This window comes from Melospiza georgiana, chromosome 6 (genome assembly GCF_028018845.1).
Source record: "Melospiza georgiana isolate bMelGeo1 chromosome 6, bMelGeo1.pri, whole genome shotgun sequence".
NCBI classification, from domain to species: domain Eukaryota; kingdom Metazoa; phylum Chordata; class Aves; order Passeriformes; family Passerellidae; genus Melospiza; species Melospiza georgiana.
This window is the reverse complement of record NC_080435.1, coordinates 13,183,429-13,198,531: the sequence shown is the minus strand read 5'-3', so window position 1 is coordinate 13,198,531 and position 15,103 is coordinate 13,183,429. Positions and strand designations below refer to the sequence as shown.

At 48.1% G+C, this 15,103-nt stretch overlaps 1 protein-coding gene across 1 annotated transcript in view; it reads right to left on the bottom strand.

Moving 5' to 3' along the window:
- Positions 1-14,590, bottom strand: part of PNPLA2 (patatin like phospholipase domain containing 2) — a 28,977-nt gene extending 14,387 nt beyond the window's left edge. The window contains exon 1 of the mRNA XM_058026348.1: positions 14,239-14,590. Coding sequence (XP_057882331.1) covers positions 14,239-14,425 — 187 coding nt within the window. The 5' untranslated portion in view covers positions 14,426-14,590. The remainder of the gene's footprint in view (positions 1-14,238) is intronic.
- Positions 14,591-15,103: the final 513 nt, after the last annotated feature.

Sequence of the window (15,103 nt, the reverse complement as noted above, 5' to 3'; positions counted from 1 at the left end):
CTGGCAAGTACATCAGAGCTCTCCAATAAGAAAAAAGGGATAGAAGGAAGCAAAAATACAAAACTACAGCATCCAGCATTTTCCACTGACTGACTGATGCCTCTACACACATCCAGCCATGATGAGATCCAATAGTTCCTCTAAGTACTAGCTAATCACTGCATTCCAAGGACTGTCAGGAACATACAAGTGAGAAGAATATGAGGGAGAGAATTAGAGAAACCAGGACAAAAGAAGCATGCTTTTACAAATTAAGACTCCTCTCCAATCAAACTGAAGGTCATTTCCTGGAAAAGGACAAAAGACAACCGGTTTAAGCTATCTGCAAGTCCCCTCATTTTGCTCTCCCACTCAGTTTCTCAATTGCAAAAACAAGGCAGCAAATGAAAGAACTCAAGTTAGACCCAGGTTAATAAATACAATGGAGATAAGAGCAACAACCCTCAATGCTATGTTGACACATCTCAATCTTTTGCAATACACGTGTACCAGCAACATGTTTTCCATCAATGCAGCCTGGGAACGTGATTCTGGGCTTAGGAAACCCACCAACACCAGTAGCTCAAGCACGCAGAGATCTGGACCCTTGAACATGACCAGAGATTCTGAGGTCAGGATTTTAGGCATTGTGAGGTAGCAACTTAGCAGAAAAGCCAAAGTTCCCCCTCTGAAGCAATTTTTAGCCCTGTAATCCCAGTCTTCTGTCCTAGAGCAATGTTTAGCAGTCTAATTCTGATCTTATTTACTCAATTAGCAGTAAGCCATTGAGCCCAGCCTGTTTCAGATAGTAGCCACATGGTTCAACATCCTTCCTAACATGGAAGAAGTCAGCCCCACAGAAATACACTTTATAATCACTGAGACATTAGCACTCAAAATGCTCCCTAAGACACCTTCATGTCTGTCAAGGGGAGGAAAAACACCAAAAGAAACTGCAATCAAGCAAAAATTGAAGGGATCCCAGCCCAGCACCTTACTCACACCACCCCATAAAGGCAAATCCTCTGCACTGAGTGCCTTGCAGGGAATTGTTGGCTTGGTTGAAACCCCCATTGTGGGGGGTGACTGTTGAGCATGCAGCTGAGGGGAGACCCCTGTGTGGAAAAGCTGTACTGGGGAGAGTGTGGATTATCCAGGAGATGGTGCTTGCTTAGGGAATGATGCTTTCAGGCTTGGCATCTCAGTGTGCAGAAAGATGTGACAGCAATACTGAAAACAACTGCAACAAAATGGAGGTATGACTGAACAAAAAAAGTGAGCTGGAAGGGGTATAGGTTTTTAAACAAAAACAGGAGAGCAAAGTCCTGACTATGCCAGGAAAGAGCATTTGAGGGGAGCCCCGAGTTGCAGCTGCCTGCTCTATCAGTGTTTCATACCCAGGAGGGCAAAGTGAGATTATTGCTAATTAGCAAGTTCATTCTTTGAATGCTTTCTGGATTTTTTTTTTGGGTTCCTTTTATACATGTGTGCATACATGCATACCCACAGGAGCTCTAAGGCACTTCTGTTTAAAGACATCTGTGATTCTGCTGGACTTGCTGAATCACTTGCACCAAAGCTGGATGTGGAATTTCTCTGTGGGAAGGCATGGGCACAGGGTGACCTGCAGTACCACCAGCTTTCCGGGAAATAAGGCCAGCTGAGGGGTCAGCCAAAGAAGCCAGGTTTATGTAGCAAGATCCATGACAGATGACAAGTCCTCTTGGAAATATATTTGGGAGGAGAGAAAAGAAGTGACAGTGTTTTAATCCTGTTACTACTAGAAGTGCTATTCCAGGAAAACCAGCTCAAGTTCTGTTTGCAGTCCATCAGAGGGAGCAGCTGAATTAGAGGCAGTCAAGAGAGACAACTCCTACAGGGGTCAGCCAACAGCTCTCAATTATTTCTAGGACTAGTCCAGTGCCAGATGCAGCCCTTAGGAAAGATTCTCATTGTTTTTAATGGATCTAGTGATTCAGGACACAGAGTCATGTGAAAAAGCTGAATTAAATTTGTATTTCCTTATTGAGGTACATACCACGGGGCAGAGGCAATCCCTAGCAGTTAGCAGTGTTTGCTGCCAAAATATTTCATTCTTCTCACACCAACCAATTAATTCAACACCTTTCCCTATATTACTAAGCCAATATTCCTCAAAAATGTTGCATTAATACATGTGGAATATTTCATTTTCATTGGAAAACCCACATTCCTCTTTACCCCACTCCCAGCAGTGCCCCACTGGGTGTTGTTATACATAAACCCAAGTACTGCAGGGCTATTGCCCTTATCTGAATTCAGCTGTGATGACGCAAAGGAACATCACTCAGTTATGTCCTGAAACACCCTAATATGTCCCTTGCCAGAAAAGACAGGCCAGCTGTCCCCACTCTGCTGATTGTCATCTGCAGTGGCTATAAGGGGCAAGGTAGTGGCACCCATGGGAAAAGCCTGAAGGCAGCTGCTAGCTCACACTTCATTTTTAAGCTGTATCAATCCAGCCTCACATTACTGACATAGGGTTAGACTGCTCCCTTTAACAAGTGACTTTCATCTCTATCAGTCATGCTCAACTCCAAAATAAGCCAGTAACTAAGTCTGTACTGCCTGGCAGCCCCTAAACTCTAACCTGAAAAGCATTCAAGCAGCACATGCTATTTATAACTGTAAACAAACATCCCAGCAGAGCAGCCTGCTGTTACTCTGCCTCTGGGACAGCAGAGCTGAAGATGGATCACCTAAAACTGTTGTTAGCCAGCAGCTGGGGAGACCCCCAACTGCTGCCAACAGCTCTGAGCTGAAACAGAAAGGCATCTCCAAACCTGTGCAGTGCATGAGGACCATCACAAAGCCTAAACACTGCTCCACAGGAGGGGTGACAAGTGGAGAAGAAGGGTCTCTTCAGACCCATATCAGCAGCAGGGCTTTGGCACCAGAGGCACCATGATGGTCTCCTGTTGAGCCACATGTTAGACCATATTGGTATCTATTTGCCAGCCAGTAAAATCACAGATGACTCATGAAGTATTTCAAATGGAAAAAAGTGCCCAAGACACAGACAAAAATAGGAGCAGAGCAAGTTAAACAGGGGGATGGGCATTCTGAATATTCAATCCTGCAGCTCACCCATGACACTGCAGGTCTCTCTGGGAGAGCTCTGTGTCAGCACAAAGACCACCTGTGCCAGGGACATTCCCACTCCCTGCCTAGTGCAACAGTAAACAGGATCCAAGCCCAAAGGACAAGTTCTCCAACAGGGATGGAGAGCAAAGGACAGTTCAGAGAGCTGGTGGATGTAGGGGCAGTGCTCTGTCCCTCCTGGCAGGAGGCACAGAGAGGTCACACCCCAGACTGCAGATGCCATAACTTGCCTGGACTAGTGGGGCAGGCAGGAACTGCAGATCCTCACTAAACCTGCTTCTCATTCATCACCAACAAATGGACTCCTTCCTACACATCAGCAACACTCCCCCCTCCCCATTCCCATTACCCAGCTAAGGCTCCAACTGGCCCAACACACCAACAGCTCTGAAAGGAAGACAGTAGCAGAAGGAAGCACAGGTACTTTTGCTATTCCCCCAGGCCCTGGACAGCCCCATCCCTTGTTCAGTTTGGAATCACATGACCAAGCTATTTTGACTGTAAGATTTTCAGGACAGGAGTCCTGCCAGCCCTGTGTACTATAACCAGGGACCTCATTCCAGAACTCCTTCAGTTCTGCTCAGCTCTCTGTTCCAGGGACGTTTGTGTGATACTCAGCACAGATGTCCCTTTCAAGAGTCCCCAGCTAAACCAGCTTTCAATGCAGCTGGCTGCTGAACACTGCTGGAATTGTCATTATCCCACTGCTAGATCCCAGTCTGGATGTAAATTTAGGAATAGGATGAGCCAGAAGGAATTTATTAGCATGATCTTCCCCAACATTATCTCGGTTGCCCATCTCTTGCTGTTTCAGCTGTTCTGTGTCACATATGTGCAAGAGCTAAAAGTCAGTATCTGACAATGAGCAGAGGTTTCAGGAGAGCTGTTCCAAGTTCTTCCAGGACACATCCTTAGGCTGCTCCAGCTCAGCATGCACAGCTCCTGCACTTGCTCCTTTCTAAGCACCAAGATGCAATGCACATGCTTTCCTGCCTGGCCTCTCCCAGGAGATGATATAGTCCTAATTACAACACACTCCTGTCACCAGCCCAAAAGAAACCTACAAAGCTATAAACAGAATTTTTCAAACTGACATCTAGAAAATAATTAACAGAGAGCTTTATTGGATGTTTCCTCACGGGTAGCTCAGTTCATCATGAAGTGCCCGTTTGCTCATCCCAAGGAGCAGTGCACAGCAATGTGCCAGTGACCCAAGGACAAACCCAATTCTTGTGGGCAATGACCTCCATTTGTGAAAGATCCCACTGCTTGGGTAGACTTCTGTTCCACTTTCCACACTCATGCTGAAGCAACTTGATTTCCACTTACTGTCCCAAGAGAGCAAAAACCAGCCAACATTTCAGCCAAGCTAAACAAAGGCCAGCTTGTCCTGAATGGGAACCTGACCCAAGATGTTCTCTGATGGTCCATCAGAGAGGCTGAAAAGATGTCAGAGGGGGCCCCAGAGACAAATCCATGCCAGCAGGATATAAAGAGCAATGTTTTACAACCTGCCCTTATTAGACATGTTCAGGTGATAGGTGTACCCCATGGCTGGTGACAGCTCTTTAACTTCCATCTGAAATCCTGGACAGACACCTAAAAACACTGGCTGTGGAAAGAATATCCCTCAGTGGCCAGAAGTTGTACAACTGCCACTATTTGACACAAATGAAAAACACACATTTTCAAACATTGCAGGCTGAGGGATGGCAGCTAGCAGTGAAGTCTTCAAAAGCATCAACTCTTTTCTCATCTGTGCACATCCTCCTGTAAGCCAGTTTGATTGAGAAACACTATGTACCAGAACAAGCTGTTCCTCTGAGACTTCCCTAATTTTTGTTGCTCTGATGTATATTTTTTATTTAATTTAAGGTCTTCACTCAATCCTCCTCTCCAACTATTTTGCTATCAGGTAAGAAACAGTTCAGGTCACTTGGCTCCAGATAAGACATACAGGAAGGAAACTTTTATTTTTGCTTTTAGTGATACCTAGGAGGTAAACACAACTGCCCTCACAACCACACCCACTCAGTTTACAGACAGTCCTACTGCTTGACCAGCTGTTCCCTGTGGCAAGATCAGGGGCTCTGTGCAGGGATTTAACCTCAGAGTTCAACAAACAAACAGTTCTGTAAACGAGAGTTCTTGGAAAGCCTGGCCACCAGGGGTACATAATGGCGTTTCTCCCCCTTTGCTCGGGAATGAGAGGCACTGACACCTACTGGAGCAACTGCTAGGGATCCCGGTTAGACTGCAGTCAGTAGCACCTATTCTGACCTTACAGGCAGGGCAAGTGCAAACACCAAGAGAAAGAGACAGCTTTTCAAGTAAGGCCAGCTCTTGCAGCCAGAGGCAGATGCTAAAAGAAGGGCTCAGCCCACAATACTTCTGGTGCAGATTCTTCACACTCAACATTGCTTAGACCAGACACAAACTGTTTAGCCCAAGACACACTGTGCAGCAGGAGGGCCACATAAATTCAGATCATTTGCAACTGCTCCAGAACCAGAAGCCTCTCTCAATGTGTTTGTCCCAAGATATTTGCTCTTCTATTTCAACTTGGGGGGGAAGCTGTCAGTGATGCTGCCTGTTTAAATAAAGTCAAACCAAAAGGAGACATTTTTCCCATCTGAGCCAAAAGATATGGTTAGCATGCTCTAGATACTAGTTAATAGATGAACCAGAGCTATTGCCACGTGCTAGAAATGAGGAACACAAGATGAAGATCTGCTTTTAAGTTGCCAGGGCTTTTACCTCTTGCACAGAGCAGCTCACAAGGCAGAGCAGTGACTGCCACATGCCCACCCACCAGCTGGTGCCTGCAGGGCAGGACCCTCCTGCAAGCCCCAGTGCAGATGCACCACTCATACCTCACCTCGAGGCTCATTGTTCTGCTTTGCACAGAAGCAGACAGGGAGAGCAGGCATAAGAACTCACAGGCTGGACGAGGTCTCTAGCTAAATTTCTGCACTGGACTTGATGAAGTGGTGGCACACCAAAGCCTCGCCAGAACTGCTGTTGTGCAAGCTGAGACTCGCTGTGTTTCTGCGGTCAGGACGGCAGCGCTCATTTTTGCAACACAAACCCAAAACCAGGGCAGCTGCTGCTGTGAAACAATTGATAGGAAGGGCAGGAGGCAGCTCAGAGCAGGCAGCCAGCCAGGATCCCTCTGTCACAACCACAACAGCAACACCCACTAGTCTGATCTTTCCCTACTGTAATGCCCTAATATGAGGTTCAATGCTGCATTTCTGTTCACTGCATTAGAGAAATTAAATGACATTACAGTGCATGAAAAAAGAGCTGCTCAGGACCCCAGGAAAGCTGAACTGAAAGCCATGTTCCATCTTCATCCCTGCCAATGCTCTAGTGCAATTCAGACAGCATGGGATGACAAGAAAAGGGGATTCACAGAGTAGACGAGGTGCAGCTCAGATCCTTGCTGCTCACTTTGGACCAAGTAATACTGAGTTTGAAGCAATATTTTCAAAAACAAGTACTCATCCAGAGAAAGCTAGTGGAGGGGAGAAAGAGACCAAAACTCATGTCGTAATGAGAAATTACCTTTCTTCTCCGGTCTGCCCAGAGGCAGAAGTCATGGCTTTTGGTAGCTATCAGCCTAAGCCCTGCAGAAAGCTTTCCTGTGTGCTTTCAGGTGGCAATTCTTTCATGGTCAGAGATGATACCAGAGACATGGCTGGCTCTGTCGCACAGCAGCCAATCTTCCTCCCTGTCCTCTCCACTGTACACTTGTGTGAGTGCTAAAACCCTAACACAGATGAGAGGAACAGCCCTGACACCCTGCACTGGCTCTCAGCCTGCATCATGCCCAGCTCTCACATTCACAGGGCTCACCAAGCCCCTCCCTGTGCCCCTGGGAGGGCACTGCCTGCTGGGCCTGCTTTGCCCTTCCTTCTCAGACAGGTCAAGTGTCACCTTACACTCCAAACTCTTCCCCACTGGCCCTGGCACAAACAGGGCAGACTCCAGCAAGGAAGTGAGAATCAAAAGCTCAGTTTCCAAAGCAGTCCTCTGGCAAGGGGTGTTGGCATTTTGCTCTAGAATGATTCTTGTTTTCTTGGAGCAGCATCAGGCAGATCACAAGGTTAGGATGCACACCCTGGGAACCATGGCAAAATCTAGAAACTGATGCTACCTTTGTCCCAGAGCAATCAGCAGTGAACCCTCAGCCAAAACACAACTGAGGTTCTGAAAACTACTGTGAGAGCAGGACAGGAGCTGCTCACAGAGGGTTGCACAGACCCCAGCAGGGGAAAAGCCTCTGCTCAACCTTCCTGCAGGGCTGAGCACACAAACAAGAAGAGCAAGAGACAGATGTTCAGATTGAACATTTGACACATGACCTCTTCTGTGTGCAAGAATATGGCTAGGAGTTAAATGCTTCCCTTAAAGATTATTTTGCCAATCTTGCTATGTAAGAACACTAGGATAGATAAATCAGTGTAAATCTCTGTGCTGACAGCCTACTCTGAAACAGGACTCCAAGTTTTTTCACACATGGCATAACTACGGCAGCCTGAATCCACACTCTGCCTCCATAATACACTGGAATTATTTTTTTTTTTGCCAGGCCCAGCACTGAATCAGCAGCATTCAATGCAGCCAGCAAGACTGGCCCTTGTAATTAACATATGCAAAGAGTTCCTGATTCATTTACACCCTCATATGTCTCCTCCTCTACTTCAGGATGCTAAACTAGATAATCCACAGGAGTGGCAAGCTCAGAGATTGCCAGAACCTCCAATGCTACAATGATATTCAATCCTTTAAATCCTAAGCCTAAAAAAGGCCTCCAAAACCAATATCACAAACTTCAGTGTATGAAGAGGAAGAGAATGGTTCCTTCTCAGAAGAAATCCTCCAGGCACAGCACAGCTAAAAGCCTGGGAAACGGTGGCAGAAGACACTTCATGAAGCTTGCAGATTCCAAAGGTTTTGTCAGGCAGAAGTCATCACTGGGGATTTGGCCTTTATCTGTACCAGAAAGCACAACCAGCTCAGTTCTGGGACATTGCCAGAGGGCAGCACAAAGCCCTGGGTTCTAATAAACCTACCAGCTCCCACACCTGATGTAACACACTGCACCACAGATCAGCACAGCCCCAGGGACAGGATCAGGCCTGCCACCAGCAGCTGCTGTATCACAAGTGACAAAAACTCTCTCCTCCATTCCTCTGGCCTTCATAGCTACAAAATGGCAGGGCTACAACAATCTCCAGCAACGTTTCTACACTCCCAGGCTCACTGATTGCCTCTCTCCTATGTGCTCCTTGGAAAGGATTTTCTACTGCCTCAGACTCTACCACTTCAAGGACACAATCTGCTTTTTCCCAGGGACATGGACTTATTTAGGGCCTTCCACATGGAATCATTTCCTCTACCCCTCCTTTTCACTAGCTCTCACTCCACTTGCTTGACAAGCCACACAGCCCAAGGCAAATACATAGGCCTGGCTGACTCCCACATACTTGAAGACACATCCTGACTTTCACCTCAAGTCCCAAGAACACTTAGCAGAAAGGAAGAAAATAAGTATTAGAGCTGGGCAATAAAAGTGTAGAAGTGCAAAGAATTCAATGGAGAAGTGGTGACCACTTTGGAATTCAGCCACGAGTAGGGTTTATATTGCAAAGAGCAAGGTGAACAGGAGTCACCCACTCACACTGTTCCTGGGAGTAAGATTTCTGAGCTTTTGCAAAGGTCCTGTAATTAGAAGGCCTGCCCATTCCCATCTCCAGAAAGAAGGAATGCTGACTAATTACCATTTCCAGCCCTTGTGTGGTCCTCTTCAAGTTCAGTGGAAACCAAGCACAGGAGAGGTGGAAATCGTCTCCAGCCAAGCTAGGGAGCATTTCATCCATGCTTAATGGAGGGCACAGAGAGAAACATGGAGAAACTGATGACTCTGGTGAGGCAGAGTGAGCAGGGGCCCAACATCTGAGTCCAATCCCAAGCTCACTGCACTGGAAGGTAACACAGCTCCCCAAAAAACAGGAAACAAGCACCACCACCAGCTACTGGATGTGCAGGCAGCAGCAGCAGCTTGGAACTGAACGACACAGCAAGACATTTGAGGAAGGCTTTTTGATTTATCAGGGCTAAGCTTCCAAACACAGTCAGTAAGTGAACACAGGACCCTAAAGAACACACAACAGTTTCTCCCATTTTACATGGAGGACTTGCATTTGCCTTGAAGAGTTTGGGGAGCTAAGAGGCAGAAAAAGTGGAACAGCTCAGACATGCTGCAAGTTCAAGAGACATGCTGAACCTACAGGTCAGAAGAATGACCAAAGACCCCTTGTGCTGTTGCCAGTGACACTGCAGCACAGCTGCTGCCATTGCTGACAGCAAGGCTGGGCACCGAGCTGCTCTGCCCACCTGCTGTCTATATGGGGTGCCAAAAGAACAAACACATGCCTTGCTAGGACTGTTTTTTGCTACAAGTGGCTCCTTGGCTTCCCTTGCACTCATCCAATGAGATGCCTGCAAGAGCAGCTTTCCTTACAGAAGCTTTCTTGTTAGAGCCAGGCAGAGAGCAGGAACAAGCTCCTTCCCTCCCATCAAGAGGTCCTACAGGGTGCTCTGGCTGCCAGCTTACTCCTCTGGACACCTGATCCCACAGCCCTGTGACTGCTGAGGGCACTGATCCAGGCTCAGCAGCTTCTCCACCGAGCCAGCGAACACTTCCATCTATGTCAGCACAGCACATCTCCCCTCCACCTCTATTTCCACCACAGAAAAAAGCATCACCATTTCCAAGAAGCACCAGAAGGCTCCCCACTAATTATATCTGTATTTCAATGTACATAAAGGTGTCCCTCCTTCCTGGGCTGGGGCTATTGACCTCAACAACTTGTACCTCCTGCAGGGGCCCTCCCAGGAGAAAAAGTGCCCATCACCTGTGCAAGGAGGGACCTAACTACTGAGACACCACAGATGCTACAAAACTTTCCTTTGTGTCCCTGTGGAGACCATAGCTCTCTTCACACAGCCACAGAGGACAGCATCACATACACTTCCCCTAGGATAAGCACCCTGATTCATGCTTTGGCCAGCACAAACTGGCATTGCTCTGAGGATTCCATAGACTCTAAGCTGGTTTATTTCCTTCTATCAATCTGGGATTTGGTGTTAAGATTACACAAACACAGAGAAAGTAAATCTCCATGATCAGTTGTTAAGCCATTGCATGCATAATCAAATTGCAGAAGCACAACATTTAAGATGTTGATATTGCTAATTATCTCAGTTTCAAAAGGTTTTGTTCATTGGGCTTTTTTTTTTTTTTTTTGCTCCTGCTACCCAATGGAAAACGTCTCTGCAGTTCAGCAGCACATTTCCTGGTGGTCACACGGTGACAGCTGACAAGCAAACCCAAATGTCAAATAGCTGTTATGTCACCTCATGTCAAGTCTGAGACAGAGTTAAGATTAATTACATTTTAAAATGCTGTAAACAACCCAGGAAGTGCTCTCCAAAGAGCATCCCAAACAACACTACTCAATCTAGCAACACATGGCTTCCTTGCTTTATTCTTAGTACCAAAAGCATCTCCTCAGCTTGCTTTTTCATTTTCTGTTGACCTTGTCATGCTTTAGGAGAACAGCTAACTTCCACAGATGGGGTTTGATAGCCAGCTTTGCATTTGACAGCAGAACCCACCCCTTCTCCCCAAAATAGAAGCAATTCAGCAGTTCCAACCCACCCTCAGATAGGGCTGTCTAGGACAGCATTCACATGCAGACAATTGAGATGCTGTTGGTTAACCGTGAGTCAGAGGGACCTTAGTACCAGCTCAAAGACAGCTTTTCAGTGAATACAGCTTCAGATCTCATCATTTATTCACGCTGCTATGCTTCCAAAGCAAGCACAACAAACCCCATACAGCTCACCAAAGTAAGATGATTCCAGACCTTACCAAACTACATTCCCTACTCAGTATTAGGGATGAAAGAATCCTGCAGTAGCTGCACTTTAGCATTCCTCCTGACTGAAAGAGGACGTCACGTATGCCAGTTCTCCTCACCCAGGCCGGTGACTTTCAGATTTATACAGACAGGGGACCATCTCAAAGCCCCACACCTAGAGTTTGTGAAAAGCTGCAGGTTTGGAGGTACACACAAAGAGGAGAGAGCAATGCCAGCATGAGAACTTTCCACTTGCCTGGCACATAAAGGTGCATTTCCTGGTATGCTGGACTCCAAGAGCCCCAAGAGATGGTATGGGCATTACAGAGGCTATTTTCTAGAATATACTTGGGGCAAGAAGCTGTTCATGCCACAACACTGCACTATGCACAGTCAAGAAACTTGGAGATGGCCCAATGCATCTTGATAGCCGTACAGATTATGCTAGTGGGAAAACTGCACTGCTTTTTCATGCCAGCAAACAGAAGGATCTCAAAGCTGGAGAGAGAGCACTTCAGATGCAGGGCAACATCACCGTCGTAACCTTGAACAACAAATCCAAGATCCCTACAACTTAATGGTAAAGTGCTTAACCAGAGCTAGGCAAGGTCATATCAGACTGTAAATACCTCCTGATCTCTTATATAAATATAAGGTGCCCTGCCTAAGTAATATGCACACCCAATGTTGCTCTCTTTGCTATTCTCAAGCACACCTTTGAAGCCCACAGTGTGCTCCAAAGGCTGCTGATCACTTGGTCAGGGCTTTCAGTTCAGTGTCAGCCCATAGCAAAGCCTTCCTGTCCTACACAGATGACGACAGTGAGGTCTCAACTAACAGAGAAGGCAGAATGAGTTCACAGACAAGCTGAACAGATGCAAAGGCCAGGGGGGAAAAGCTGGAAAAGAAACCAATAAGTGGGATCTTATTCTCTGAAGTCAGGCAAGATCTCTGCTTTCTCTGATCAGGGTCTCAAAAGATTGGACTCATGGAAAACCCCCAAGGAAGAGGTTTTTACACTCCTCCCCTGCAAATATTTGTCTCTGCACAGCAGTGTCTTCTTGAGTTCACAGGCATGAGGACACTAACCTTATCTACACACAGTCAAATAAGCAAGGCTTCTTTCTGCAAAATTCCCCCTTTGTCATTCATCAAGATACACTATTTAGCATTCCAGTTCCATGGACAGGGCAAGTGACAGTGCAGAGCAGCAGCTGCCATAGGATTCAAAGGCCACAGGCTACCACCTGCTCTCAGCAGCACAGCAAACACAGGTACAGACCCTGTAAGAGCCTGTATGAGAATGAACTGCTCTCCTAGTTCAGGCCTAGCTGTACCTTCTGCCCTGTCCTCTTTTACCTCTATGATTTCATTCTAACCTCTGGCTGGAAGCTGCACTGTCAGAAGGGTTTATGACACGGACAAGGTACAGCCACGCACCCCATGTGCTTTTACTTTCAGAAGTCAACTGTTGCCTTAGAGCTGCTCTCTACCCAAGATATATGTCAGTCATGCAGGTGAGTCAGAAGAAAACAATTTCAGAGAAGTCAAATGGAAGACAGAACTGGAACACCCAAGATCAAGCCTTAGTTAGCTTTAAAGAGCATGGTTTGCCCTCCTTCAGGGGGTAAGTGAACGTTTCCCAGAAGGTGGCCCCTAACCCAGTCCTCTTACACTCCCACTGTACTTCACAGGGAGTGGGAAAACCTATTTTGATTCACAGAAAGCTCTCTACCAGGCTGGATGCCTCCCTCAGGGCAGTGCCTGGCACACCATGGATGCTCTGGACATATAAATAGCCAGGACAAAGTAAACATGATAACAGGATTGCTCAGCACCCACGATGGCATCTGAGCAAGGCAAAGGATTTGGGCACTACCATCAGCCTGTCTCACACTTGTGCCACGCCTTCAAGTGGCAGAGGGATCACCTAGTTAGGGAACTAATTGGGGAGTCACCTCCTCAACAGAAGCAACAGCAATTAAACAACTGAATCCCTGGCAGCTACCTGCAAATGAATCCCTACACAAAATGGGATTAGGGATTATTATCCCTTCTCCACAGTAATAGTTGGCACCAAGGCATCACTACAGCCTTGAGATCTCAGATTGGGATCTGAACAGCTGTTAAGAGCTCCAGAAGTTACAGATGCACTTCACTGGGCATTTCTGTAAACAAAATGCTCAGGAAGGGAAACTTCAAACCTAACTACACAGAAAATACTAACTTTTGCTGCATGAGGGCTACATCTCAGAAAGGAGTGCTGTGGAAAAACACCTGTCAAAGTGAGAGAACTTCAAGCAATAAACAGCTCTGGCTGCCCTTATCTCTAGAGAGGCTCATAATTCTCAGACTAAACAGATAGACCCGATTCTCTCACGTCACAATCCCCTCTCAAGCTTAAGAAATTTTTCTGCATTTGTTATTCTCAGCATAAAAGCTTCCAAGTACAGAGTCTAACACGTGTTTGTTAGCTTCCTCCCAAATATAAAACAACAAGAAAGCCAGGAGGCACCACAAACCATTTTCTTCAGCTGTTACCCAGGCATAGGGATACACCGTATACACTGTGTGCTTGCTTCAGAGATAACGTTTTAAGTTTATTCTGTAACTTGAAAACAGAGATAAAATCTAGCTAAACTGGAGATCTAGCTCTTTCAAAGGGCAAGAGAATTCCTCAGTGCCAAAGATCCCAAGGAATAACACTCTTCCAGAAACAAACACGCAGCCTGAAGGCTGTGCTCCTCTGAGATGCTGCCCAGCTCCCATCTGTACACACAGACTCCGGGTCTCCATCTCCAGCCGCTTCACCTCCGGTTCACAGCCACCAAAGGCCAGTGCCCACACGGTGAGAGGCTCCTCTCCTACACCCGAGCCAGGTAAACGCGCAAACCGAGCGCAGCAGGTCCACGCTATAGATGTCTCTGTGTGTGGTGTCAGAGCCAGGGGCCCTGTGCTGACTTCTACCATCAGGGGCCTCCCTGACCTCAGCCACCCGGCAGGGACCGCGGCGGGGGTAAAGGCCTTAAAAACAAAGCGCCGCTCGCACTTCGGGAGGAGGCGGGCGCAGAGCTATTTACATGCACATACATATATACACCCACATCCCCTCGCTGGTGCTCTAATTAACAAATTAGCAGTAACGAAGGGAACACGGGAAGTTGCGCCGGGCTCGGCCCACGCTTACCGAGGCAGGCGCCGCTGACGAGGGCGGTGGCGGTGAGCGCCCCGGCCGAGGCGCCGTACACCTTCTTGGCGTTGGCCACCAGGAACGGGGCATGTTCCTTCAGGCAGCTGGCCACGCCGACGTGGTAGATCCCCAGGAAGCCGCAGCCGGCGAAGGAGATATTCCAGGTGGAGTCCGGCGGGAACATGGCCTCCGCGCCCCGCTGGAGGCGGAGGGTGCCGGGGGGAGGCAGCAGCAGCCGCGGCGGAGCAGTGAAGCCGCGGGTCTCTTTCCGCGCCGCCTCGGGACGGGCGGGACAGCCGGAAAAGCAGCGCCGCTGCCGAGGATGCGATTGCGGAACACGGCAGGGCTTGCCGCTGGGAGAGCGGAGCCGGCAGCCAGCTTTATACGCGGCGGGGCCGGCCCTCGGGCCCGCCCCCGAACATGGCCACCGCCCCTCGGAGCGCCCGGCCCCTCCTGCCAACCCTTCCTCCGGTGAACCCGCTCCCGGGCCGGGCATTGCGGGGCCGGGCCAGCGCCGCCCGAAGCGGCAAAGGGCCGAGCCCGCCGCTCCGAGGGAGAGGGCTGCGGCTGTTCGCAGCGCCCCAAACCTCGCCCTGTCCCGGGGCAGCAGGATGTCCTTCCCTCGCGGAACATCCCGATTCTTGGCATCTGCTCCAAGTCCTTGGGGTTTCCCTTGTTTTCAGGGATGGGGCAAGAAACGTGAGAGAACAGGAAAAGCTTTCTCCTTTCACAAAAAGCTGAGGAATCAGAAGAAGGCAAGTCTTGTCACAGCAATAGGGCAAGAACTGGGAAAAAGGTAATCCCTGTCCCCCTTCAAAACTAATAAAATCATTGGAAGGGACCCGTAAGAATCATCGAGTCC